This window comes from Clupea harengus, chromosome 1 (genome assembly GCF_900700415.2).
Source record: "Clupea harengus chromosome 1, Ch_v2.0.2, whole genome shotgun sequence".
NCBI lineage: Eukaryota > Metazoa > Chordata > Actinopteri > Clupeiformes > Clupeidae > Clupea > Clupea harengus.
Genome location: NC_045152.1, coordinates 24774311 through 24800240, shown reverse-complemented (window position 1 = coordinate 24800240; position 25930 = coordinate 24774311). Strand labels below are relative to the sequence as shown.

Sequence of the window (25930 nt, the reverse complement as noted above, 5' to 3'; positions counted from 1 at the left end):
GGAGTTCAAATTCTTGCCTTTGGGTTTGCCATTATATGAGAGAATAAATTACCAAAGTAAAAAGCTGAGCAAATTAAGCTTTTGTAAAAAAAAAACAACAACAACAAAAAACAGCAGTAAACCCAGAAATAATCCACTACTTCTGAGTGGAGTCACTTGTGTGTTCTTCTCGTGCTCCAGCCCACCGTACTCAAGCATTGGCGTGTGTATTTGGGAGAGGGACAGGGTAGACTGGATGGTGACGTAGCGACGCTCGCAGGGCGGTGTTCTCACGTTTTGAAAAAGTTGACTGTGGTGCGGCTGCATCTGGAATACAGGACCCACGATTTGAGAATCTATAGTAGGAACTCTGAAACGCGCAGCTACGCTTTCTCCTTGCTTGCTCTCTATCGTTGTGGTGGAATTTTTTTTCTCTACACCTTTCTAGGCTATCTGTAAGTTGGATCTGTCGAGTTATTTTTTGTGTTTATTTCTATCCTACACTTTGATGGGAGTAATTGAAAACAAAGTCTATTTGCCCGCGCATAACGGAATATGAGAGCCTCACCCCTGTACTTTCGTCCATATGGATTTACGAATTATGGAGAGGATCGTACAACTTTCAGTTGACTCTTCGTTATGTTTTAGGGTTTAATTTTGGTTTCCGATGGTTCAGTGGTATTAGGGATTATATACAAAATCTGTTGAGCGAAACATTTCTACCAAAACAATCATTAATTGCAGCTGTGACCATGCTATTCCATTTCAATACTTATTTTATGTCAAAATGGACGGTTGGTGTTTTACTGTGCTAATACACTGTCGTCCTTGCATCACCTCAGTTGCATACTACTGAAAGGATTTTGATGCTTTATGATAGTTTTCTGTAGTTTTTTGGCGCTGTTGTTTTGAAAGTTAATGTGAAAGCAATTACACATGGCAAAATTGGAATTTTAGTGTATAATTATGTCTTGGGTTTACGCATAGAGATGTTTTGGTTATTTGCATAATTTAACGGTAGTGTATTTTAAAATTCGGTACAGCGATTCAGTAAATAATGGTACGCACTATATGCAGACGAAAAAGTAGGAGGAAACTTTTTGGGACTCAGAGAATATAACTGAGTGGGCAGTACAACCTGGTGGACAGACGAAGTAGTGCACAGGCTGCGCGTTTCTCTGAACTGCCTGGCAATTTATAGTGGAGTTTGCCTACTCAGCTAAACTCTTTATTGATCATTGTTTGCACCTTTATTTTTTTTATTGTAGATAGGTTCCAAAATGTCGATCGCTCTAGCCGCAATTTCGATTTTGCACCTGCTGGATTTGGTCATACTGATAACTTCAACAGCCGCCAATGTGAGTATAATTTTGTGTCTTAGTGCACGGGAATTGGTTCTGATTGTATGAACATCCATGGTGGCTATCAACTTTTAATTGCCTTCTCATTTTTTCCACTTGTGTGTGATGTGGGCGTGCCAGGCTTGGATAGTGGATGGGGACCTGAGTGCAGACCTGTGGTACAAATGCACCTCAAAGAACGGAGGATACCACTGCAAACAATCAATTAATGAAGGTCAGGACCTGTGAAACACACAACTTTGGTCTGGTTTGATTTAATTTCAGTGGAATCTCTTACCATTATGTGACATGCAAAGATAAAACCCCCTTGAATGATCTGTGTTTTGGTACTTCTATGCTCTGTGTGTTTTGACTGTCCTTTGGTTTGAATAGGCACGATTTGTATGACTTGTGTTGCTGTGTCTGGGTACTGATACAGCAGTGGCTGTGTGTATGTGTGTATGTGTGTATGTGTGTATGTTTGTATGTGTGTGTGTGTTGCAGACTGGCTGCAGGCAGTGCAGGCCCTCATGGTCCTGGCCGTGCTCTTCTGTCTACTGTCATTCGTCTTCTTCCTCTGTCAACTCTTCACCCTGGTCAAGGGAGGACGCTTCTACTTCACCGCCGTCTTCCAGATCCTCGCCAGTGAGTTCACACTTTATAATCGCACACCTGAATCTATGAGCACATGTACACATACATGCTCTCTCTCTCTCTCTCTCTCTCTCTCTCTCTCTCTCTCTCTCTTTCACACACACACATACACATACACATATATCCAAAGGCAGCACATCCTTTCCACACGGAAAGGACCTCACACCCATCCCAAAAGGGAAGATTTATACTCTCTTCACACCAATCACTTTGGCAATCACTCTTGTGGCACAACATCCCTCCTCTGAACTCTCTCTCTCTCTCTCTCTCTCTCTCTCTCTCTCTCTCTTTCTATTTCCTTCCAGGTTTGTTTGTGATGAGTGGAGCGATCATCTTCACAGTAATGAACTACGCTGCAGCCTCGAGCTCCTACGGGTACGCCTACGTGCTGGCCTGGTTGGCCTTCCCCCTGACACTGGGCAGTGGGCTCATCTACATCATTCTGAGGAAGACAGAATGAGCAGCCCCAGACAGGGGAGGAGTGGAGCAGGGAGGGGGACACCCACTCTCCCAACAGTCTCACTCAGTCAGTAGGACAGCCTGGTACCAGCAGCACCATAGAGCGCCCCCTTGTGGTGGCCGTCTGTGGACATACGCACTAAATGTGTTTTCTAAGAAGGAAAAAAACAAAACAAAGAGAGAAAAAAAAAACATGTCGGTCATCAGTTAATGTCTCATTGTGAAGGTGTGTATGATGTCTGTGGTTTGTCTATTTATAACATGTTTTACAGTACATACTTTGTGTATATAATAGTGTCAGTGTTTGTGTTAGAGGTGGTTGAAGCTCCCCGGCCTTTGGATTGGTTTTCAGTGCAGGAATATCTATGCAGAAAGGGGGAGAGATGGCTCTACTGTGTTGCTTTCATCCCACCATCCCACCTTAACTACTTAACTAGACTTACAATCAAAAGAGCAAATTCAGTTAATGTCCAGCGGTTGTTGTTTTTTGTCTTGTTTTTAAGTGCTTTTAATTACCTTTGAAATATGTATGTGTGTGATGAATCAAAGAAAATTTGTATCATATTATATTTTTAATCAATGTTTCCAAATAAAAATAGTGCTATGTATTTGCCATTCTTGAAAACCATAGGCATGTAGGCTTAAGTCATGAAGTAATTTGAACATTACAATTATACGTTGTGTATCTGTGTCCAAATATTCTTGCCTTCTGTAGTCTTTTTTGTAATAAAATGGCAAAGAGTATTTGATGTTTCTACTTGTAATACTTGATCTGACCACAAGAGAGCAGCAGACAACCAACGTTACCTCATGATACAATCAGTCTCCTTCATAGGAGAGCTACGTAAGATTGCTTGTACTAAAAGCATGGTAAGTCAATTCAGGTGCAACAGTGGATGTTAATCGGAAATAACTGAGTAAGAGAAAATAATATAATATCCATGTTTATTATTCACATAAAAACATATCATCTTTTTGACTGGATTGCAATGGCAGTGAACGTTGCCCATGACGCAGTCCACCAGCTGCAGCCAGATGGCCTCTCCTGGCGATGGCTTTGCACAGAACAAACAATGCAGCTGGAGCAAAATCTCGGACTTAGCTCATAGTTATGCAGGATTTAGGAGTATCCTAAGCAGCCGTGATATAATGTTGTATACATGCTAAGCCCCACAGTATAGTAAGTAATTTATTTTAGCCACCCTAGAAATAGAATTGCTACATGTTTGAATTCATCTATACTTCAGACAGACAAAGAAAAAAAGAAAAAGCGTTGTACATGAACGTTTTTTTTTTTTTTCTGTCTGAGGTGAAATGCTCCGAGGCTGGTTTAACCAGACCCGAATTCAGTTCGTGAATAGATACAGTCTGGCCAAGCTCCATTGGGGATCGTTTACAGTTGTTGCATCCTAATGGGTGTAGACGTCGGGTTAAATTGTTGCATCCTAATGGGTGTAGACGTCGGGTTAAACTGGAGACCTTTGGACTAGCTTTGAACCAATTGGCATTGACCTATGGGATTGCTAAACATCTTACTTCTTCACTTCAGGCTCATATATTAGACTTTAATTATTAACCTGTGAGAAGGTGAATTCTCCCCCTCCTCACTGTGGCCAAAAAAGGATGGTGCCCTTTAAGACTTTTGGACTCCACCCCATAATGGTTGGGGCTGGGCTCACCTGATGCCAATGTGGGAGGTAATTAAGCCAACATGGCTGTGCCCTATTTAAGAGGTGCCTCATTTGCAAGAGGGAGGCAGGCTGAGAGACACACAACAGAGAGGTAGGATGAGAGGTAGGATGAGAGGTAGGATGAGAGGTAGGATGAGAGGTAGGATGAGAGGTAGGATGAGAGGTAGGATGAGAGGTAGGATGAGAGGTGGTAGGAGGGTAAAACACTTCCCTGTTTTTAGAAGGTGTATGTGTTTTCTGTCTAGATGTGTGGACAGCGTTGGCCCTGTTTTATGCCTGTTCCTTTGTGCTTGTTCTGTGTGCCTTGTTTCTGTGCCTTGTCTTTGTGCCTTGTGATGTGTTCATGTGTTTATTTTGGTGGCTAGCTATGTACTTAGCTTCGGGCTTAGTGCCTGGGCCTAGTTTGGGGGCCTGGCTTGGGCCTTGAGCAGGTGCCGGTACTTGGGCCTGATCGGCCAAGCAGGTGCCCAGGGTGCCACGCACTTGAGTTCCGGGCGGTACGGCCTGAATGTTTTTGTTTGTTTATTTTGAGGGCACTGTTGGGGTTAGTCCCCGTGTAAATAAATATATATATATTTTTATATGAAAACCACCATCTCCTGCCCTGTTCTTCCGCACTGGACCACCCAGTCCAGTCGCCACATCCCCAAACGACGTGGGGTGACCGTCCGGTCCCTCACATAACCCTATTAACATATTAACCCCATTGTTATCTGAAGCTGTTGGCAGTACATAAACAATGTCTTTGCCCTTGATTAATGCATATTACACATTCCTCTTGTCTTGTTCTGTCTTCAATTCTTCAGCTTTTTGTATCGTCTAGCACTGCCGCCATTGTTACATTGTAACATTATGTACCAATTTTACCTCTAAAAAAAGGTGGTACTCTGACTTGTAATATGGATGCCATACATCTTGCAAAGAGAGTTTCCAAACTAAAATGACAGTGGAAACTGATCTGTGAGCAGTAGGTAGACAGAGCTCAAGCGCTCCTGTTTGCTTGCTGCTTCCCTCCTTCCTCCTGCTACCAAAACACACTTTCTAGACAAATCCAAATGCAAGACACTGATGGCATGACAGAGATTATTTCCAAGGGTTTACAATCTAGCAATTATATAGTGTCAGTGAAAAAGTCAGTGATAAATAAATGGATATCTCTTATAAAGAGATTCCTGAAGCAAAGCAGTTATCAGAAATAGGAGCATAGCAAATCTCAGTCTCAGGGTGACACAACACGTCAATGACCGCCTCGTTTAAACTGTTGATTAATTGGTGTTCTTGGGAAGAGCAAGGTGGAGATGCTCGATCCAGATGTTCCAGTTCCATTACAGAGCGTGCTCCCCTTACACCAGATGGAGCCATCTCCCATGAATGTTATTTGAAGTACGGAAAGTTTGACTTCAATGGAAGTCATAGAGGATCTGTACCAATGGATCAAAACTGCCCAACTACAAGTTCATTTGGCCAGCAAAGTGCATGGATTGGTTTTCCAAATATTTCTTTGACACTAATGCTAATATTTGTGTGAAGGGCACTTTGTGTGTCTGATGGTAAGACAACGACACCGTGAAGGACAAGCAACAGGAAGATGATGACAGATGAGGTGCAATCAAACATGCATGTGCATATACACACGCAAGCACGCGTGCAATTGAGTTACTGTACGTTAAGTCATTGATTCCAATACATTGACTTATGTCAAAACACAACAGAAAATACAGTTGAAAATAGATATTGGTTTTGTGAGGCTGTATCAAGATATAGTACCCCCTAAACACACAAGCACACAGAGAAATCTATATATATGTGTGCATAGGTCTTGGCAATTATGATTTATACAAGCAATTTGTCTCCATTTGACATAGAGATGAATAATGAATTATGAATAATTGTTCAGTCCTCAAGTAATTAAACATACTCATTTCACTGCATTTTCCTTAACCTATGTACACCAGCACATATCATCATGTACCAATGTCAGTCCATGCCACCATACGTCATCAGCACCCAAACTAGATGTTAAGGATTCCAGGCCAGAAGGATACTATTTTTCCAGAAAATGTTTCAATCAGTGAATATTAAGTTGTGGCAGCATTACGGAGCAGGAGTGAGCTGAGTACGTCAAAGCATCAAACAAACCTAACACAACAGCTGCTTCTGCTAATTAGCCTCAACGCAGCTCTTTTGTGGCTCCTCAGAGTTCTCTGCATGGAGCCTTATTCAACAGCACAGTATTTCTGGAGATGGACATGTCTGCATCCAGCCTTCCTGAGGTGTACAGACAATTCAATTCATTTAATTTCAGTTTTATTTATATACTGCCAATAACAATTTATGTTGTGTCTAGGTGCTTTACAGAGCCCAGAGCTTGAAGCCCCAGAGGGAAAGCACTAAGGTTGTGGGGATAAGGAAAGACCTAGAAACTCAATGCATTTAGGCATGTAAACATGGTCAAGAGGATCTTAAATTCAAACCAAACATCAGATTGGGGAAGAAAGGTGATTTAAGTGACTTTGAACGTGGCATGGTTGTTGGTGCCAGACGGGCTGGTCTATTATTAGTATAGTATTTCAGAAACTGCTGATCTACTGGGATTTTCACACACCACCATCTCTAGGGTTACAGAGAATGGTACGAAAAAGAGAAAATATCCAGTAAGCGGCACTTCGCTGGGCGAAAATGCCTTGTTGATGCCAGCGGTCAGAGGAGAATGACAGGATTGGTTCAAGATGATAGAAAGGCAACAGTAACTCAAATAACCACTCGTTACAACCAAGGTATGCAGAAGAGCATCTCTGAACCTTGATGCAGATGGACTACAGTAGCAGAAGACCACACCAGGTGGCCCTCCTGTCAGCTACGAACAGGAAACTGAGGCTACAATTCGCACAGGCTTACCAAAATTGGACAAAAGAAGATTGGAAAATGTTTTGCCTGGTCTGATGAGCCTCGATTTCTGCTGTGACATTCAGATGGTAGGGTCAGAATTTGGCGTAAACAACATGAAAGCATGGATCCATCCTGCCCTGTATCAATGGTTCAGGCTGGTGGTGGTTGTGTAATGGTGTGGGGGAGATTTTCTTGGCACACTTTAGACCCCTTGTACCAATTGAGCATCATTTAAACACCACAGCCTACCTGAGTATTGTTGCTGACCATGTCCATCCCTTTATGACCACATTGTACCCATCTTCTGATGGCTACTTCCAGCAGGACAACGTGCCATGTCACAAAGCTCAAATAATCTCAAACTAGTTTTCTTGAACATGACAATGAGTTCACTGTACTCCAGTGGCCTCCACAATCACCAGATCTCAATCCAATGGAACATCTTTGGGATGTGGTGGAATGGGAGAATCGCATCATGGATGTGCAGCCGACAAATCTGCAGCAACTGCGTGATGCTCTCATGTCAATATAAAAAAATATGGAAAATCTCTGAGGAATGTTTCCAGCGCCTTGTTGAATCTATGCCACAAATAATTAGGGCCGCTCTGAAGGCAAAAGGAGGTCCAACCTGGTACTAGCAAGGTGTACCTAATGAAGTAGCCAGTGAGTGTATATGATACATACAAGATTGACAGTGGATGAAAATGGAGAGAGTAAGCATTCAAAGTATGTGTTGTAGAACTGCTTACTGGGAATACAGTGTCCTTATGAGGTTACTTTTATAAGGGTAGGCAGAGAAATGAAGCACAAAACTATGATGTCAGTGATGGCATTCGTTTATATTACAGGTAAATAGGCTGGCTGACATTATGCAAATATATCATAAGCAGAGGAGAATTTGTTCATAACAGTTTGGTGGGAATGGGCCGCTGTAAGCACAGGGTTTCTGCAGGTAGACTGCAGCAGGCAGCATCCCACAGTGGAGATAGTCTAGACTAGGAGGGGAAGAAAAGAGACCGTGAGTGAACAGAGTACTCACTATCACGCCATATCAGACCTAAACCAATACCCAACCACATATACTGTACATGTCCTGAAATATGTTCTAATGTAAAATATATTTTTACCTATCCAATGAAATATATTTTAAATACTTAGCAAGGGTTTGAAGTTTAAAATGAAACCATGTTTTTTCTAAAACTGTGTAGGCAGTATGCATCCATAAATGTAATACCTACATTGTTACATATACAAAAACATGTCAAATTTTTCTTCACATTTAATCATTCTTCACCAGATGGTGAGGTTTTTTTTTTTATTGCGGCACGCTGGGGCTTATCCATCTCCATTAGACGCTGATTGTTGAAACATGTTAATTATGATCGTTTTCACTATGCTAGGCGCAGTCTCCACCGCGTTCATTAGTCTAATCTCAGCCCACTCAACACTCTCAGAGAAACGGCACATACTGTTTGCGGCGTGGGAGGGGGAATTGGTGGTGGTGGGTGGGGCGGCTAGGGGTAGGATTAAGCTGTAGTTCATTTCATGTCTCTATTTTTCACTATTGGTAATCTTAATTGTTCCACATTTTATTCCCTGCCTTGGTGAAAGAGAAGTCTACCCTCATACTCATAGGACAGAATGCGTGACAGGCTGTGTGGTCAGGTTGAACAGCGGAGGGGGACTTGCCATACGTGATGCCAACATACAGTATTTTTTTAAGCATGTGCTGGTTTAGATAGGAGAATCAGGCTGAGATGCTCCTCAACTCTCAAAATTGGTGTACCTTTAAAATACGACCACTAGAGGGAGCCTGCAACACATTAAGGACATTAACCATTTTAGCGAACGTGTTTGTTCTTCCCACAGCAAAAAAGCTCTTCTCCATATCTATAAACAGGTCGACAGGCACCGTTTTGAACGTAACAACCCAGCTCATATCAGCTGACATATCAGTTGTATCAAAGAGGACCAACTGAAGCAGCTTTGAAATTCTTTCCCAGACATATGTAACACCATGCTAATCCTCCTTCAACGTTATTAAACGTGCAAAATTTACCATCGTGTTGGATTATTGCAATAGGATTTAAACATGTGGCTTTGATCTGTGGCTTACCCTAAATCCCTTACCGCTACTGTAGGAAAAAAAATTCACCAGTGTCACAAAAGAGGGAATAATGCAGTGTTGTAAATGATTCTCAGCTCAAATATCACAGTTCTTCTAGCCGAGAGGAGAGGAGGGGAAGTAATGAAGCTATACCCTGATATATTAGGCTTTAATTGCATCGTCAGTTTCTTAGGTGTAATAAGAAAAAGCTTAAAATCCTAGTCTGCCAACCCAAGCTAAAGAACACTGTTTTACAGGGCGACAATTGGTAGTGGGTCCCTCAAACAAACCATGCCAAAAACTGAACAGCTTCATTTCAATGTAGACTAAATGTTTACTCATAGTTTATTTTTTAATATCAAAGTGAAATTGAAGTATGGCAAACTTCCCTATTTCAAGTCAGACCACCTGTAATAGTTGGATTCAAGTATATAATAATTGATATTAGTGAACTGACACACACACACACACACACACACACACACACACACACACACACACACACACAATTCACACCCATGTCTGGCTCGTTTAAAGATGTGTAGTCCAGAAGTTTAATATGACACACAAACACTCACACACACAGAGAGAGGGAGAGAGAGAGATTCACATCCATTCTCCTAACCACGACTCCAATTTCACCAACAAAAGTGTCCACAGCAAATAAGCCTGGACCACAGCATCTCGTTACACCTTTCCACACAGGTTCAAAGGGCCCTTCTCCTCCCAACTTTATGACTTCCTTCACCCAAACACGCCCACACTGAGAACGGTGCTGAAAAAAAGGACGAGGGCTTCCCCAGAGCCTACTGATAACATATTGGCAATGTCAAGAAAACTCAGGGGGCCCATAATGGTCTCACAGCTCCATTTCAAACGTGGTTAACCCTCCGGGTGATTTATCACTCCAGGGGTCAGCAGGGGACAGTGTGCAGAGCACAGAGGCCCACCGCCTGGGCTTGGAATGGGCCGGGGGGAGGGGAGGGGAGGAGAGGGGAGGATGGTCATCCCGATCCAGGGTCCAGGCTGGACTCAGCACTTAGCATCCAGATAGTGTTGCGTGCTGTTAGCATGTTGCGTGATGTTAATGTGTTGCGGGATTTTAGCGTGTTGTATGATATTAGCGTGTGCTGTTGGCCATGTGGGATAGGATGGCCACCCTGTATTATGGAATGCATTAACATCACTCAGAGTGAGCTGCTGCTCGGAGAGGAAGGGCGATGGACCCGCAGAAGATAAGTGTGTGCACCCTCTGCTCTTGCCTTTTTACATTCCCTCTCTCCCTCTCCCTCTCCCTCTCCCTCTCTCCCTCTCCCTCTCCCTCTCCCTCTCCCTCTCCCTCGCTCTCTCTCTCTCACTCTGAAATGTGGCACATTTGTCAAAGACTGGAGCCAGCTAAAAGAGTTGCCTGAAAGGAGCATTTCAAGACACCCACCCCCACCCCCACCCCCACCCTAAAAAAAAGGAGGGGAAAAGGAGAGTAAAAGAGAAAACCTCTCCCCTCCTTTTTTCTCCTCAGATTTGTTGCCTTTTCATCCCCGAAAGTCCATCTCCCGGAACAAAAGCCGGAGCTTCAGATGTGAGTAAATGATAGAGAAAACGGGGAAGCCGGCCGTATTCAGGCTTGATTTCATCACGCCCATAAATCTGGGGGAAATCAAAGCCCCTCCAGCGCCCGGTCCTCCCCTCCACTCTTTGTGTTGCTAATACACATTAGGCTGCGGCTGGCTGCCCGCTTTGAGTGCCGCCCGGATGGGCCGCTACTTCTCCCTCTCTCCCTCTCTCCATCTCTCTCTCTCTCTCTCTCTCTCTCTCTCTCTCTTGCCGGAGCTGCAGATGTGGCAACCCGGAGACGCCTTTAACCTCTGAACCTGCCCTGCTTTAGAGTGGTGCTACCGGCACTCTCACCGGCAACAACGGGGAGGAGACGAGGGGGGGAGACTCCCCAAGAATGCGCCGAAATCTCAGCCCCGCTTCCCCCTTTCCCCCTTGTCTCCCCAGGACCCTGAGAGGCTGATATATGGGTTTCAGATGAGCAGAGAGGATGAAAGAGAGGTGGGAGAGTGAAAAGATGCGTAGCAGGAGGTGGAGGATGAGGAGGGGTGGGAGTGGGAGTGGGAGTGGGGATTGCCCCTTGCTACTAGTTGACGTTTATATTCCTGCCCTGTGAAAGGCGCACACACACGCATAAACACAGCCACAAAAACACAGGCTACTGGCCAGCAAGGGTATGAATGCATTTGAGCTTGATTGTGTGCGTAGAGAAGAAAGCTTTTTTTTCAAACACTCTGAGATACTCTTCCTGCCCACTTGGTCTCCTTTTTTCTTCTGCCTCTGACCCCTTGCGTCTCTAAGTTCCCTCCTGAAGAAAAGAACAGGTCATAAGCACCACAAAGCCTTCCACTGCCTGCCAGCAACACTGAATGAGGGGGGGGGAATTGTAAACCCATCTAACTTATAAAAAAAATGACTTAATGACTCGCAAAAGCTGCGTAAAGCTCTCTGTACATCAGAGCCAACTGTGGGTGTGACTGCAGTTTGGCAGCTGCCTCCCACTGCTTATATTGGAAGGGAGAAACCTCTTCTGACACATTAGTGGCTCTCTATCCACTTCTGAGCTGTTCTATGTTTAGCTGTTTATGAGATGAAGGAGATGGAGGCTGCAGAAGCATCACAGGTGCCAGACTTGTATCCAAAGGGGAAAAATCTCTGGACACATTTAAAAAAGAAACAATAAAAAAAGAACGGTGTGAATTTCAGCCCGTGCATTATTCCTGTTGGCTTTCACACTTCCATTTTGCTTACTCATGGGGCTTTGGTGACGCATCTCTGTGGTGCTCGCATGACTTACTGAAGGAATGTTCCTGCCGGCTTGTGGTCAACATCTACTTAACATCCACTTACCACTTACCAGTTTCCCTTCTTCACCTCCTCGGAGTCTTCACATGTGGCCTGTGGAGAATTCCAAATTGCCTGATGGGACACGACCCCCCCTTTTTGCCTTTAATTAGAGAAGTCGGTGTCTCTCATTTTCCTCTGCAGTTTGGAGTTCAAGTTGAGCTTCCACCCAAAGCCCACAGAAGCAGCAATCGCCCCTTCTGATCTGAACAGGGACTGTTTTTACTGCCAGATTGCGGCAAGTTAGGGAAATAAAACATTTAACACATGGCCAAAGCAGTGATTCAAATCAAGCGTCCTTCTCACATGAATTACTCATAAATGAGGCCTTTCTGGAGTCTGTGTGACCTTGTAAACAACATATGTCATTGGATCATAGTGTGTATTGATGTCAAAGTGAAATGCCCTGCAGTTGTTTCTAGTCAAGTATGAATTGAATTCTTAAAAACACAAATCTGTCCTGGTTTAGAGTGCCAAAATCATTCCTGATCTCTCAAAATCATGTCAAATCTGACACCTGTGTGTCACGACGTGCTTTAATTCCACAATTCAGAAGTCTTTCGGCCGACTACTTCTCTGCCTCTGCCTCCGTCCCTGCCCAGGCAACAGAGCTCATTTGTCCCGGAGCTCTACGTGTGACTCGTCTAACGGGGGTTAATGCCTCTCCTCCTCTGCAGGGACTGCCTAATGGCACCGGACACATTCGTCAGTCTGTCACATCTGAGAGACTCGGCGGCGGTGCGGACTCATGGCAGCATGACGGAGTTGGGTTCAGCTCAGGTAATGGGGGGGAAGTGTGATGGGACCCATCCCTCATTGGCCCAAAACAGGAGGCTCAAGTGGACGCCGCCCCCACTGCTACCCCAGCAACCCCCTCCCTCCTCCCCCACACTTCCCCTGATTAAATAAAGAGCAACTACTGTTGGCCACGGAGGGGTCACATGTGTCTAGATGGGTTGGTTTAACCCCACTGACCCAGTCTTAACCTTTGGGGGCGACAGGTCTGGATGCTGTGGCTTGGGGGTTCACTGATTGGGGGTGGGTAGGTGAAATGTGTATGTGTGTGTGTGTGTGTGTGTGTGTGTGTGTGTGTGTGTGTGTGTGTGTGTGTGTGTGTGTGTGTGTGTGTGTGTGTGAGTGTGCGTGTGTGTGTGCGCACCCACTTGGGTGGGGGTGGATTGGCCATCTGAGTGGCCAAGGAGATTGGTTTGTTTGGCTCCTCTCTATGTGACTAATGACCAGAGTCCCGGTGAACTGGGTATTCAAATAGTGGACAAATGGAGATAACATTACACCCGGGGCAAACAGTGGGCCTCTGCAGCCTGAGTGATGAACTCTTTAATGGGAGGCTGGCTGTGATGCATCAGTCAGTTGACTGAGGACTCATCAGGAGGATGCAGTGACCAACTGATCATCCCCCTACAAGAGTGTAGCGGAGGTGGGGTGGAGGTCCGCTGCTGCTTGGATTCTGTGGAAATAACAAGACAACAGTCACACAGACATTAGCTAAAGCTAGAGCTTAGCTAGAGCTAACTGTTTTCTGCTTTGTTGTTATCGTATCTTATGTTCTCATTTCTCTCTCTCTCTCTCTCTCTCTCTCTCACACACACACACACACACACACACACACAAACGCACACACACACACACACACACACACACACACACACACACATACACACACACATTTCTCTCTCCCTCACACACACACACACATATAGGGGTGGTGCACCTCAATCATGATCATGGAACCACTAAAACATTGCAGGGCAAACAGAGCAAACCTTTATAGCCTGGTCCAGAGGGCTTTCATTCCCAGGTTGTATTATGATGAGATTCTTATCTCTCTCTTTCTTTCTATCTCTCTTTCTTTCCCGCTCTCTCTCTTTCCCTGTCTATCATCTGGTTTGTGAGCTGTTTCCTCCTCGGTAAAATGTGTGCACAGAGCTCTGATTAGATCTCAACTATGAGTGCCTTTGTCTTTGTGTTTTATCGCATCCACCCAGTCCTCTCAGCACGCGGGTCTGTTGTCCTGACTGTCCTGTGAGAATGACGGGATGTGAATGGAGATGTTCTTTTTTTACATGTCTGCCATGTCTGCCGTTAAGACATGGAAATCCGAGGTCACTGTGGGAAATCAAATGTGTGTGAGGGGGTAAATATCAGACTTCTGACCAGCTGAACGCTTGTCTGTGTTTGTGCCGGTTGTCCGGTTGTAACTGTTCAGGACACACAGGACACACAGTGTTCAGTGTGAACAGCTCAAGCCAGAGTGACACACAGTGTTCAGTGTGAACAGGTCAAGCCAGAGTGACACACAGTGTTCAGTGTGAACAGCTCAAGCCAGAGTGACACACAGTGTTCAGTGTGAACAGCTCAAGCCAGAGTGGACATTTTTCCAGAGAGCCTGCCTGTCAGTCTGAGCCATCACAAATGCAGGCGGCCAATGGAAACCATGTCCCAGCAAAGGGCCACGTTCACTGGGAATAATCAACAGGTTCCATCAGGCTCTTTTAAGTACATATGGGGTTTGTTTGTTCAGCAATGCCTGACTGTGTCTGCAAGTGAGAGAAAGAAACACAGAGACAGACTGTCACAGAGAGAGAGGGGTGGGGGGAGGGGGGGGGGGGGTTGGGGAGTGAGAGAGAGATGTGAGAAGTGATTTAAAGGTGTGTGTGTGAATGTGTGCATATACGCATGGGTGGAAACAGCACAATGTATGCCTAGCGCAGACCTATTAATTGGCCGGCATTCTCTGATATGGTCTGCCTCCACACACTCTCAGAGGCGGTATTGACACCTTCCAGTCTTCCCAGCTAAGGTGGCTAATGACCAGCTGCGTGTTGGACTCTGCCCACTGCGTGTCAGAGCCGACTGAGACACAGGCAATCCCTGAGCGCCCGCTAGGACCAGGAGCCATGGGATGATGGAACAGCCCTGCCCATGCTGATGACACCTCATTACTGTTCGGAGGGAGTCCGTGGTAGTAATGAATCAGATCTGGATGGTGATTGGCTGAAAGAAAGTCCACATTGCGGCGGCCATGCAGTGGAGGTTCTCCCCCCCCCCCCCCTCTCTCTCAGTCGTACTCGGCTACGCAAGACAGAATCCCTGTACTGGCATTTCCTCGGTGGGCTTTGGGAGGGAAAAAGAGCGTGAGAGAGAGAGAGAGAGAGAGAGAGAGAGATAGAGAGAGAGAGAGAGAACTCACGCTCAAGAAACCACGGTAAGCGTGCGGAGAAGATGAAAGTGGTTTAATTGAACTTGTCCTGTCCAGTCTGGTCACTCTGGTGTGTTGAGTGAGTGGACTACTGGCAGCCCCAGTTTCAGGTCTCTTTCCTGGGTCTGGTCAGGAGGGGCTCCACAGGTCTCTTTCCTGGGTCTGGTCAGGAGGGGCTCCACAGACAGACAGACAAAAGAACAGAACACTCTTCGTCGGTCCCTGACCAAGACAGACGGTTCACCTCACCTGGTCCCCGGGTGCTTAAAAGCTGCCCACTGCTCCTGGGGTCCTGGAGGAAGGACCGTCCGGGATGGGATAAATGCAGAAGATAAATTCACAAACGACCTCAGGCCTGCGTGTGCGTGTGTGTGTGTGTGTGTCCTGTGTCGCCTCCATGTATTCACGTGTGTTGCAGTGCAGTGTGTCGCTTGTGCGATTAAAGTCTGACAATTATCATGCCGGCACTATTTGTCACTGAAGTTTTGTAGATGCGCTTCTTTTGTGTGTGTGTGTCTAAGCCAAGGCAGCGTTCCCCAGAATGGGCGAGGCTCGTGTCTGAAAACACACATTAGCCAGCCGCTATTCTACCGCACAGCAAATGTCAACACAGCCTCCTAACACACAGCGGCAATTGCCATTTAACTTTGAATCTGCTAATTTCTCCCAGTTCAAGTCAGCACTCATCTTACCCCGGGCCCAAACAGCCTCTAGACCTGTATTCAAAAGGAGTATAAAGGCTGTGTGTGTGTGTGTGTGTGTGTGTGTGTGTGTGTGTGTGTGTGTGTGTAGTAGTAGTGTGTGCTTGGCTTGCGGTTAACCAAAGAAAGAAAATCCTCAACACTTAATCACAGTCCTCTTCTTGCAAACAAAAAAGAACATGATTCACCTCAGTGCTTGCTTCAGCCCCCCCCCCCCCCCCCCCCCCATCTCGCCCAGCCCAGAGTTGGCACGCACTTCACGCGCCTCGCCCACGGTTCCAACACCGGTAGCGAGACACACCATTGACAAGGAAAGCGAGAAGTGTTAAAGGAAACCAGAATTTGTTTGCCTCTTGGGCCAGATTTCATTTGCAGTATTGGTCTCGGTTGTGTGTGTGTCAGTCATGCCGCTTCATGCCTTGACTTTCCCTGGTCTTTGCATGAGAGGATTTCATGCTATGCTGACACTGCGGCAACAATAATAAGCAATGACAATGGTGCACATGTGTGAATGCAGGGTTTCATGATCAGTGTGCCCTCATTATTTCATTAGGACATCTATGGGATGTCAAAAGAAGCTTTGCTCCTTATGTAATACGATTTTTGTTCCAAAACTGAACCTGTTGCTTCTCAGCCATGCGCTGTGAGAACGCAGATATAAAGTAAGAGAGAGCTCGTCTTGAATAGGGTGAGGTGATTTAGTTAGTTCTGCATTCTTGACTCCAAAGTTGGTTTTAAAGCTCCAAAAGCTTTATTTCTCTTCAATGGCCATCAATGTCACCATGTGAGTAAGTGTCTGCGACTGGCCCAGTTGAACTTTGACCTGCAGTCTCATTGGTCATTCTCTGCTCACGCTATAGACAATTGGGGCGTCTGCTATGTAGACCGGGATAGAAGTGATGGCAAGACACCATGTTACAGTAACAGTGATGTACAGTGATTTTTTTACAGTGATTTTTTCGATCCTCCTGCACTACTTGTGAGAGCCTCAGACATGCCAGGGCAGCTTTAGCATGTTCCAGAGACAAAACAAATATTTCAGCTGTAAGGACTTAGGCCAACATAAACGTGTTTACTTATCAGGAGAGATTTAGCCATTAGAATAACACTGTTAAGTGTATTAAAATATATGCCTCAAAGAAAGACAGCGAGTGAAATGCGAGACGTTGAAAAATGAGAGATCTCCAAGACAAAGAGAGAAAGAGGGAACGGCACAGGGGAAAAGTGAGTTCTGTTCAGACAGCATTATGTGTCTTTGGGGAAGGGGTCATGGCCGGACTGCAGAATGAGAGCGCAGCTTTCCGGCAATCCTCTGGAATCATGGGAAAATGGCAGCCTGAATCCCTTCATCCCCTCCTTGGGCTGTCCCTGTCCTCCTCTGTCAGAAGCTTGGCTCGCTGTGCTGTTCGCAAGCGCAGAGGTTTATAATCCTAACTGATGGATGTCACAAGCCTTGACCTTCTGTTGGAACTCCCTCAAAAAGACAAGCTGCACCCACTGGATCTAGATGCCTGCAGTGACACACACACGCACACACACACACACACACACACACACACACACACACACACACACACACAAACACACACAAACACACACACCAGCAGAAGGCTAATGATTAATTACAATGCTGAGTACTATACAGTAGAGTAGAGTCTCTTTCTCTGTCTCTCTCCCTCTCTCTCTGTCTCTCTCTCTCTCTCTCCCTGTCCCTGTCTCCGTCCCCATCTTCTCCCTCTTTAAATCCATCCACCAGCGAGATCAGTGAGATTTTCAGTGAGATCACCCATAAAACATGTAGAATCCCTTTTTCTCAAAACCCATATTTGACCTGCTCGTGTGTCGACATTTTGGAACATCAGCAGCAGAGATGTGCAAAGTGCTGGGCTCATGTCCTCGGATGTTTTTGTTGTCGCTGTCGTTTGCTGCCTCTGCTTTGCTTTGCTGGATTGGGTTGAGGTGTAAGCACTTTTATGGCTGCCATGCTCACGTTGACAGTTGCACAAGAGGCACTCTGTGTGAAAGTAGGCCACATACAAACAAAATGACATGTCTGTGTTTCTCTTTAGAGAATCTGCTCACTCTACGCATTCATATAGTAATCACATTCCCAAATGCAGAAACAGAGAGAGGGATGGGGGGGGGGGGAGAGAGAGAGAGACATATATCAATAGTCATTACTTAAACCACAATATCCTCGCAGTATTATCAAAAATAAAACCAGCCACAGTGCCTTTACTACATTAACAAAGGAGCAGCAGTGATCCATTTATCCATGTCCAATATTCTGTTTGTTTGTTTGTTTGCCACTCTTTAGGTATGAGAGCTGGAAACAAACACTATTGTCATTATTACAGCCTCTTGTCTCCCCTACGCCGCAGGCTATCAGAAGAGCGGGTTAAGCACGCTCAGGTGAGACAAGGATGGATGGATGGAGAGCCCCGTCAGACAGACAGCGGGACCACGAGGGCAGTCAGGGTGTCGGGGAGCATCAGGGGTCAGGGGTCAGGGGTTGACCTCTGCTTATCTGCCGTGAGGCTTCCCATCTTATGGTGGCTCACTCATGTCATCACAACAGTCTGGAGGTGCTGAGAAACGACAGGGCAAAGGTCAAAGCACGACTCACCTCATCTGTAAGCATGCATACGCTGAAGACCACATGCACAGGAATCTATAAAGCTGCATATGTAAAGGATGTATTTACACAAAGTGTTTACAGTAACCTCATGGCCATTCACTGAAGGCGTTACATATCCATAACCAGACATAGACAGAAATGTGTTTATGGGCACATGCATAAATTCACACACTTGAATATGCATTCATGCATGTAAAGTATATATTTGTGAAATCGCATACACACATCTTTAAGCACGCATATGTACATGTACATACAGTATACATCTGGCAACGCACACGTGCACATGTTTACACAGATATGTACACATAAACATATGCATGTGTAGACACGTGCTGTCCTTATATTTGTTTGTTACGATCCTGAAAGTGTTTTAACGCCCTGCACCCTGAGGTTGACAGGCTATCGGGTGCGTCGTTGGGCTGAGTTATCTTGTAGGTGTGATGAGAGTTCAAGGGTGGCTGATTACCATAATGAGTATCGAACAGCGGAGGAGCTGCTTAGATTGCCTCCGTATTTTACTTTAAAAATCACGGCTTCGCCGGCACTTGCCGCACCTTGATTACACAAACAGCATCACATAAAGTGTGTGCTCGTGTTAAGTGCGTTCATATGCGGGGTGTCGCGTGAGTGCGTGCGTGCGTGCGAAAGCGAGTGAGTGCGAAAGCGAGCGCGCACCGCTTTTGACACGGCGAGTCAGTGGCTGCGGAGACGGAGTTAGACGAGCGCAGCACTCAATGTTACACATTCCTGCATCTCTGCCCCCCATCTCCCATGGGCACAGGCACGGCCATAAATCTGATCAAGCCATAAAGCTCTGGCCTTACCATGACACACATACACACACACATACCGACACACAGAGAGATACAAAGAGAGACCCACTGTAAATCTGATCTGCCTATAAATATCTACTCTAACCCCTCTGAGCAAAGCAATTCCTTCTCCAATGAGCATACTACACAAACACACTAATTCAATAAATCTGATTTGCCAATAAAGCTCTGGGTTTATGGGCAGTAGGGCCACAAGCCAACATAGACGTCTCATTTTCAAATAGCTTCCAGACCACAAACAGGTCTGACATTTTTTTTCTAAGGGTGAGGTTGTGTAGCGGGCACCGGTTGCCCACCCATACTGAAAACACCAGCAACAAAGGCAGCTCCACACTAAAGCGCCTTAAAGCCAGAGGCGTGCCCACTAACGATCAGTGGTGAGTTTGCTCATCCGTGTCTCGCTGCTGCGGCGGATCAGCTCTGACTGACCCCAGCTGGGCAAAAAAAGAAGAAAAACAACACTGCGGGCCACTTTGCTGTTGTTCCATCACAGGGTCTGACAGAGTTCCTGGAGAGAACAAAAAAAAGAGAGTTCAGTGACACGGATCGCATTACAATGTTGTCGCCCCGTGGCCTCTGTGCAGAGAGAGAGAGAGAGAGAGAGAGAGAGAGAGAGAGAGAGAGAGAGAGATGAGACGTGTCATTACGCGGGCACAGAAAACACCACCCAGTCCAAGCCTCAAAGCCCATACGGCCACTGGACGCTGTCATTGCCGGGCTCAGATTGAGCTGCTTTCCAAGGAGCCCCCGAACAGTGCAGTTCAAGTCCAGTGCTTTGAGGCGTCATAAAAAAACTGTTCAAGGACAGAAGTTAAGAGAGAGGATAAATTGTGCAATGACTGAAATTCCATAACAGTGCTTTTTTGGAAAACATCTTAAATGGTGAAAGATTGAGGGGGGCTGCCTCAGCTGTTGTTCATTTGTAATATCAGGGTATCATCTATCAGTGCCTGAAGTCTTGATCTGCCTATAGGAAGAATAATGGAGGAGGCATATGTTTTGACTGAAATCTTTATCAAACGGGGCAGAAGGACCTTGCTTCTTCCTCAGCCATACCAGAGGAAGGGGGTAGGTTGATTTACCCTATTCAGCTGTGCTATGACAATGGTTGTGGTGTGAGTGTGTGTGTGTCTGAGTCACATGTATGTATGTAATGGCTGGCGTCAGACCTAATATTGCCCTGAGACTGAGTTTCAGAGTCTGTGATGTTCTCGTTCATATTTTAGATCTTAAGCGGCTTTCTGCAAGATTAATTGCAACAAAAAGGGGCTCCCATGATGTAGGTCAGAGCGTTGGTTTATTTCAGGTCGTTGATTAGCTGTAGGAGCAGAGCGGCGAAGGACCCTTTGAACGGCGCGAGGAGCTTCTGAATCTCCCCAGCTGGTCATGCCGCCTGAGCGGAACATGTCATCCCTCCCTCGTCTCTGAAAACGATTATCTTTCTCTTTTTTTCACTCCCAGCACGAAGTCCCTCTTTAAATCTGGCACAGCTTTGATCCTGTGGTTTCTTGCGATTTGTTTCTGATTAGCCTGCAATTTCGTTGCAGCCTTCATGTGGATTCCTCCTTCCTCAGCCTCGGAGCGGTAAACCCGCACAGAGCCGCACTCCAGCGACAGGAAACAGAGAGGAGAGAGAGGGAGGGAGAGAGAGAGAGAGATAGAGAGAGAGAGAGAGAGAGAGAGAGAGAGAGAGAGAGAGAGAGAGGAAAAATAAGGGAGAGGGAAAGATGGGGACAACTGAACTGGACAACTGGCAACTGAAAACAGACCTCCATGAATCAGACGGTGCACCGTCACCAGTCCTTGGGCTACAATTGTGCTCCAGCTAGACCTGATCGAGGCGCGGCGGGCGGGAGAGACACACAAAAACAGGACCGACCCCCACCCCTTACCCCTCACCCCTCACCGACCCCCCCATCCTCACGACCCCCCTCCACATGGCCTGACATCACCAACGTGATGGAACCCAGAGTGGATCAGCCTGTCAGCACGGAAGATCCACATCTCCCCTCCACTTGAGCTTCATTTGGCCGACTTGACGTTTGCTGTGACGTGCCTCACCAGAGGGCAGTAAACAACGGCCCTTTCTCCCACAACGCAGCGTCTGCAGCAGATTATGGAAAGCAGAGGCAGGAAGGGAAGCATTCAGGATGACTTTCATGACCATTAAAACACAGATGCTCAGCCAAGCCAGACTCTGAAGTTATGAACCAGCATTGATGTGTTCATCACTGTTGAAACTTTCTCAATGATGCAATATATATATACGAGACCCTTACAAAAAAGAGGACACATGAAGAGAAGTGCCAGTACAGCAGCTCTGAGCTCATCTCACTGTAATCTGAGAATAGACATGGTTTTGATGCCGTGAGGTTTTCCCCCCTCGGAGCAGAGGAGCTGCTGACAGAGGAAGCCAAGAGTCTGGATAGAAAACGTTTGTCTTGGCAGAGACTGCAAGGACTTTTTCAAAAGGGAAGGAAGAGAAAGGAAGAAGGCCCAAAAAGTCTCTCTCTCTCTCTCTCTCTCTCTCTCTCTCTCTCTCTCTCTCTCTCTCTCTCTCTCTCACTCACTCTATGGTCTTTCGTATCTCCACACAGAGCCTCATCTCACACTTACACATGCACACTCACTCGTCCGTACACTGGAGCCACGCGCAGCACACAGAGGCATAGGGAGGGGAACCGACTGCCAGCTGTCTCTGTCTATTCATCACAGGGCCAGCAGAAAACCTAACCAAAAAAAAAAAAGTGTGAGTGTGTGTGAGCATGTGTGTGTGAGCATGCGCACGTGTTCGAACACATCGTCCATTGTCCAGCGGTCATATTCTCCTCTGTGGGATTTTCACAGTATAAATGCTGTCGTAATGTCAAGACTGGATTAAGTTGGGCTGTTCCTAATTTGACATACACATTCTAACCACAGTAATAAAATACTCCGTGTGGTTCCTCCTCATGAGCGCTGCCGTGTTCACCTCCACCCAGGGAGTCACAGGGCCAGCGGAGGCACTGCCACAGTACTACCGGGCACAATTAAATTAGCAGTAACGAGCTTACTGATGACCTCCATCACATCTCTCACTTTGGTGCTGAAACTGAATGTCCCTGTGGGGGCAGGTCACGGTCGGGGGGGGTGGGGAATGCGCGATCGTCCCCACGGTCCATTCACTGACGGATATGGGCGCGTTTGAAGTGGTTGGAAGGCTGACACACTGGAAAGAAGGAAACGATGGCACAGCTTAAGAGGCATGAAATGAAGCTGAGTATGTACGCTGAGAGCTACACGAGCAATTTGTCTCTCCTTTTGTGAATTAGAGGTCAGAGACGGCTAAATCGCCTACACACACACACTCACACACACAACTCTTTCTGGATTGTCAGTGCAAAGTACACACACACACACACACACTCACTCACACACTCACTCACTCACTCACTCACTCTCACACACACACTCACACACACACACACACACACACACACACACACACACACACACACACACACACACACAGTGCTGAGCTGCATATCCAGGCTGCATAGGCTCATCAGAGCAGTTTGAACAGTGGAGACAAAAACCAAGAAGAAGAAGAAGAAGGGACCACCCCCCCAATGGGGTGCATGGGCTGTCAGTGTAAAACTCTTTCTGGATTGTCAGTGCGAAGAAGCAGAGGTGACATGAGGTGCTTCAGAGGCCCTGTTCTCAGACGCCCTATGTTGTGTGTTTATATGACCTTCTCAGCTTCAGCACCAAACAAGATAAACTAAACGTAGTTTCAGGTAAATGTCTGTATCTGGGTGGCTCACGTGAGAACTTCACTGATGGCTCAAACAGAACAGATGATATCACTTGCCCTATGGTCTCTATATTTGAACCGTACATAACACATTATCACATCACATAAAATGGAACATATTTTAATTATGTTCTGTTACCACATGTTCTGCTTACCATAAGCTGTGTGTATTCTTTGCTGTTAAAACAGTGTGACATTCATGTTCAATGAACACTTGCAGTCTTCAGGCTATAAACATGCTTCCACACTCTCTGGTTGGGTTGGTACTTGGTGGCGATGGATCTAAATAGTAGATTTAATATTAGCAATTCACATATGCTTAAGTTTATATGAGGGATACCTAGGTTGAGGGAAACACTTACATGTGTTGGTCACAGTTACAGGATTGTGATACACCAAGGCAAACACTGAAGATGGAGATCACCATTACTGTGAATCCATAAACCATGGTAGTCCTTTAACATGCTTTGAGGAAAAACGCTTGAAGTGCAAGTGGAACTACATGTCAAACATTGTTATTCTCATCCTGATATTAAAAAAACACTCAAGCCTTTCAAACTGTAGAAGGTTTGTTTACATGCTGGCAAATAAATAAAAGAAAAAGAAAAAAGAGTGACACTTCCCTACAATTCCCTCTTATCCCAGAAGATCAAATGTACTTCTCATTCCTTACCTTCCAAAAGACTGAATTCTTTTTTCATTGAAAGGGGGGGAAAAGAACGAGCGCACATCTTTTTCCTTTTAGAAACATCAGACATTGTCACAGGCATCAAAGACGATGTCTGTGTATCATGACACAGAAAGAAATTACCCAGGGATAGGAGAGGGTGAGCTAAAGTCTCTGTTCCTGTTTGTGTTTGAGTCCTGATAGGATCAACTGTATCAAAATATCCCCAGGCCTCATCTGCGCTCGGCTCAACATCCCCTTTGTTTGTTGTTTACAGACTTCTTTGTTGCGGGAAGGGACAGAGAGAATCAGTGAGAGAAAGAGAGAGAGAGAGAGAGAGAGAGAGAGAGAGAGAGAGAGCGGGAAAGAGAGAGCGAGAAGACGAGCGAAAGCAGGGGTACTTTGTGATGAGAACCAAGTGAGGGGGATCGGAAGACAGGACAAACATGAATTGCACACATATCTGGAACCAGCTGGCTTAGTCACAGAATGGAAACAGTCCCTCAAGGGAGTCTGCAGTCTGACAGTGCAAGTGTGCGCGGGTGAGGCTTCAGAAGAGACTGTCTTGGTGAGGCCGCATTTTTAAGCAATTACAGGATAACCGCTGCAACCTTAGATGTGGTGCAGGGACAGGAAGATGGTGTGGTGTGTGTGAGGCCTGCTTGGGATGCTCAGTCATGCATACTGTACCTGCAGGTTATAGAAGAATTAGGTGGGGACTTCCACCGATGCTAAAACAACACTCTTCCACAACCCCCTCAGTCTTAAAACGAACCCTCTGAGAATCTCTTGAAAAACACACTTACCATTTAGCAGAGGAATCAGATTCATCCAAATGCATGCTTAGACATTAGTCACTTGCACTACAACACAGGAACGTTGTGATGGTGAAGGAGTTATTGACTCTCTGGGCCTTGGTTTGTGCACGCTAACAATAGTCAGAACACTTCGCTCTCACCGACATGCCTATGGTGCAACACAATGCAACCGCACGGGTAAGTGGAGGTTCCACCCACGGGATCAAGGGCAGAGCAAGGCTCTCGCCGTCTCGACGAGCCGGAGTGACAGACGCACGCATAGAAAAACCATGGTAACGCACGGAATTCTGCAGCGAGCCTGTGATGAATCAAGGACTCCGCATTCACGGCCATTTGACAGGGGAACATTAGAACGAGGGGGGGGAGAGACAGGAGGGCCGAGGCACACACAGAAATAAATGAGAGCTCATTAAGATCAGCGCGGAAAAGAATGAAAAAGCCATTTTGCATGGAGAATGGGGCCTGTGTGGGCTCACTCTGAAATGGCTGATAAAAATGAATCCCAGTGAAAGGCAGCAGAACGTGTTCAAAAGAATGAAGGTGGAAGGAGGAAGAGCTAAACTCGCATGAAATACCACGACGGCTATTTCCAGCAACGCGCTCGCTTCACACTTCCCAGAACGCATCTGGTGCTGATTTAACCCATTCTCTGCCACTTCAGGACTTCTAGTACTGAAATGGGGAGTTGGCTGCAGATGGTCATCACTATTTACACATGCTCACACTCGTTCTACTCGGATGTGAGCTGACTGAATGGAAGCGGTGTGGCACAAACCAGCAGGCTACTGACGGTCTATCCAAATCCTCAAAAGCCAGTAGAGTTCCTGTTAGACTACAGGACTAAAAACAGCAGAGCAACAGTAAAGTAATGATGATGTTTAGCTCTGTCCTCGGATGTGCCACACAGCCCAAGGTCTGAGACTGTCTGCATTTTGGGATGTGAAATCTGGGATAGTCGTGGAAGGATGCACCACAAGCCGTTGTATGAGATAAACAGAGTCCCGTTGAAAATCCCGCTGTTCTGGAAAATAATTCCTGGCACAGAGGTTGCCTCCATTCCTGTCTAATCCCTGGGCACAAGTTTAACAAACCAATTAATTGCAAAATCAGATTAAATCCCTGAAAGCTGGAGAGTGATCTGTGTGTTTAGTGTTCCAGTAGGGTCCGTTTCGAAATAAACTATCAACCCAGCTCATTGAAGATTTCAATTTGAGTGTGATATCTCTGTTAAAGCGCTTTG

The 25930-nt window shown here is 46.0% G+C and overlaps 1 protein-coding gene across 1 annotated transcript; it reads left to right on the top strand.

Annotated features, from left to right (window-relative positions):
- The first annotated feature begins 201 nt into the window (after positions 1-201).
- pmp22a (peripheral myelin protein 22a) lies at positions 202-3176 on the top strand. The gene is made up of 5 exons (XM_012825716.3): positions 202-434; positions 1248-1337; positions 1461-1554; positions 1824-1964; positions 2279-3176. The coding sequence occupies exons 2-5, from the start codon at positions 1260-1262 to the stop codon at positions 2431-2433; spliced, it is 468 nt and encodes a 155-aa protein (XP_012681170.1). The 5' UTR covers positions 202-434; positions 1248-1259; the 3' UTR covers positions 2434-3176.
- Positions 3177-25930: the final 22754 nt, after the last annotated feature.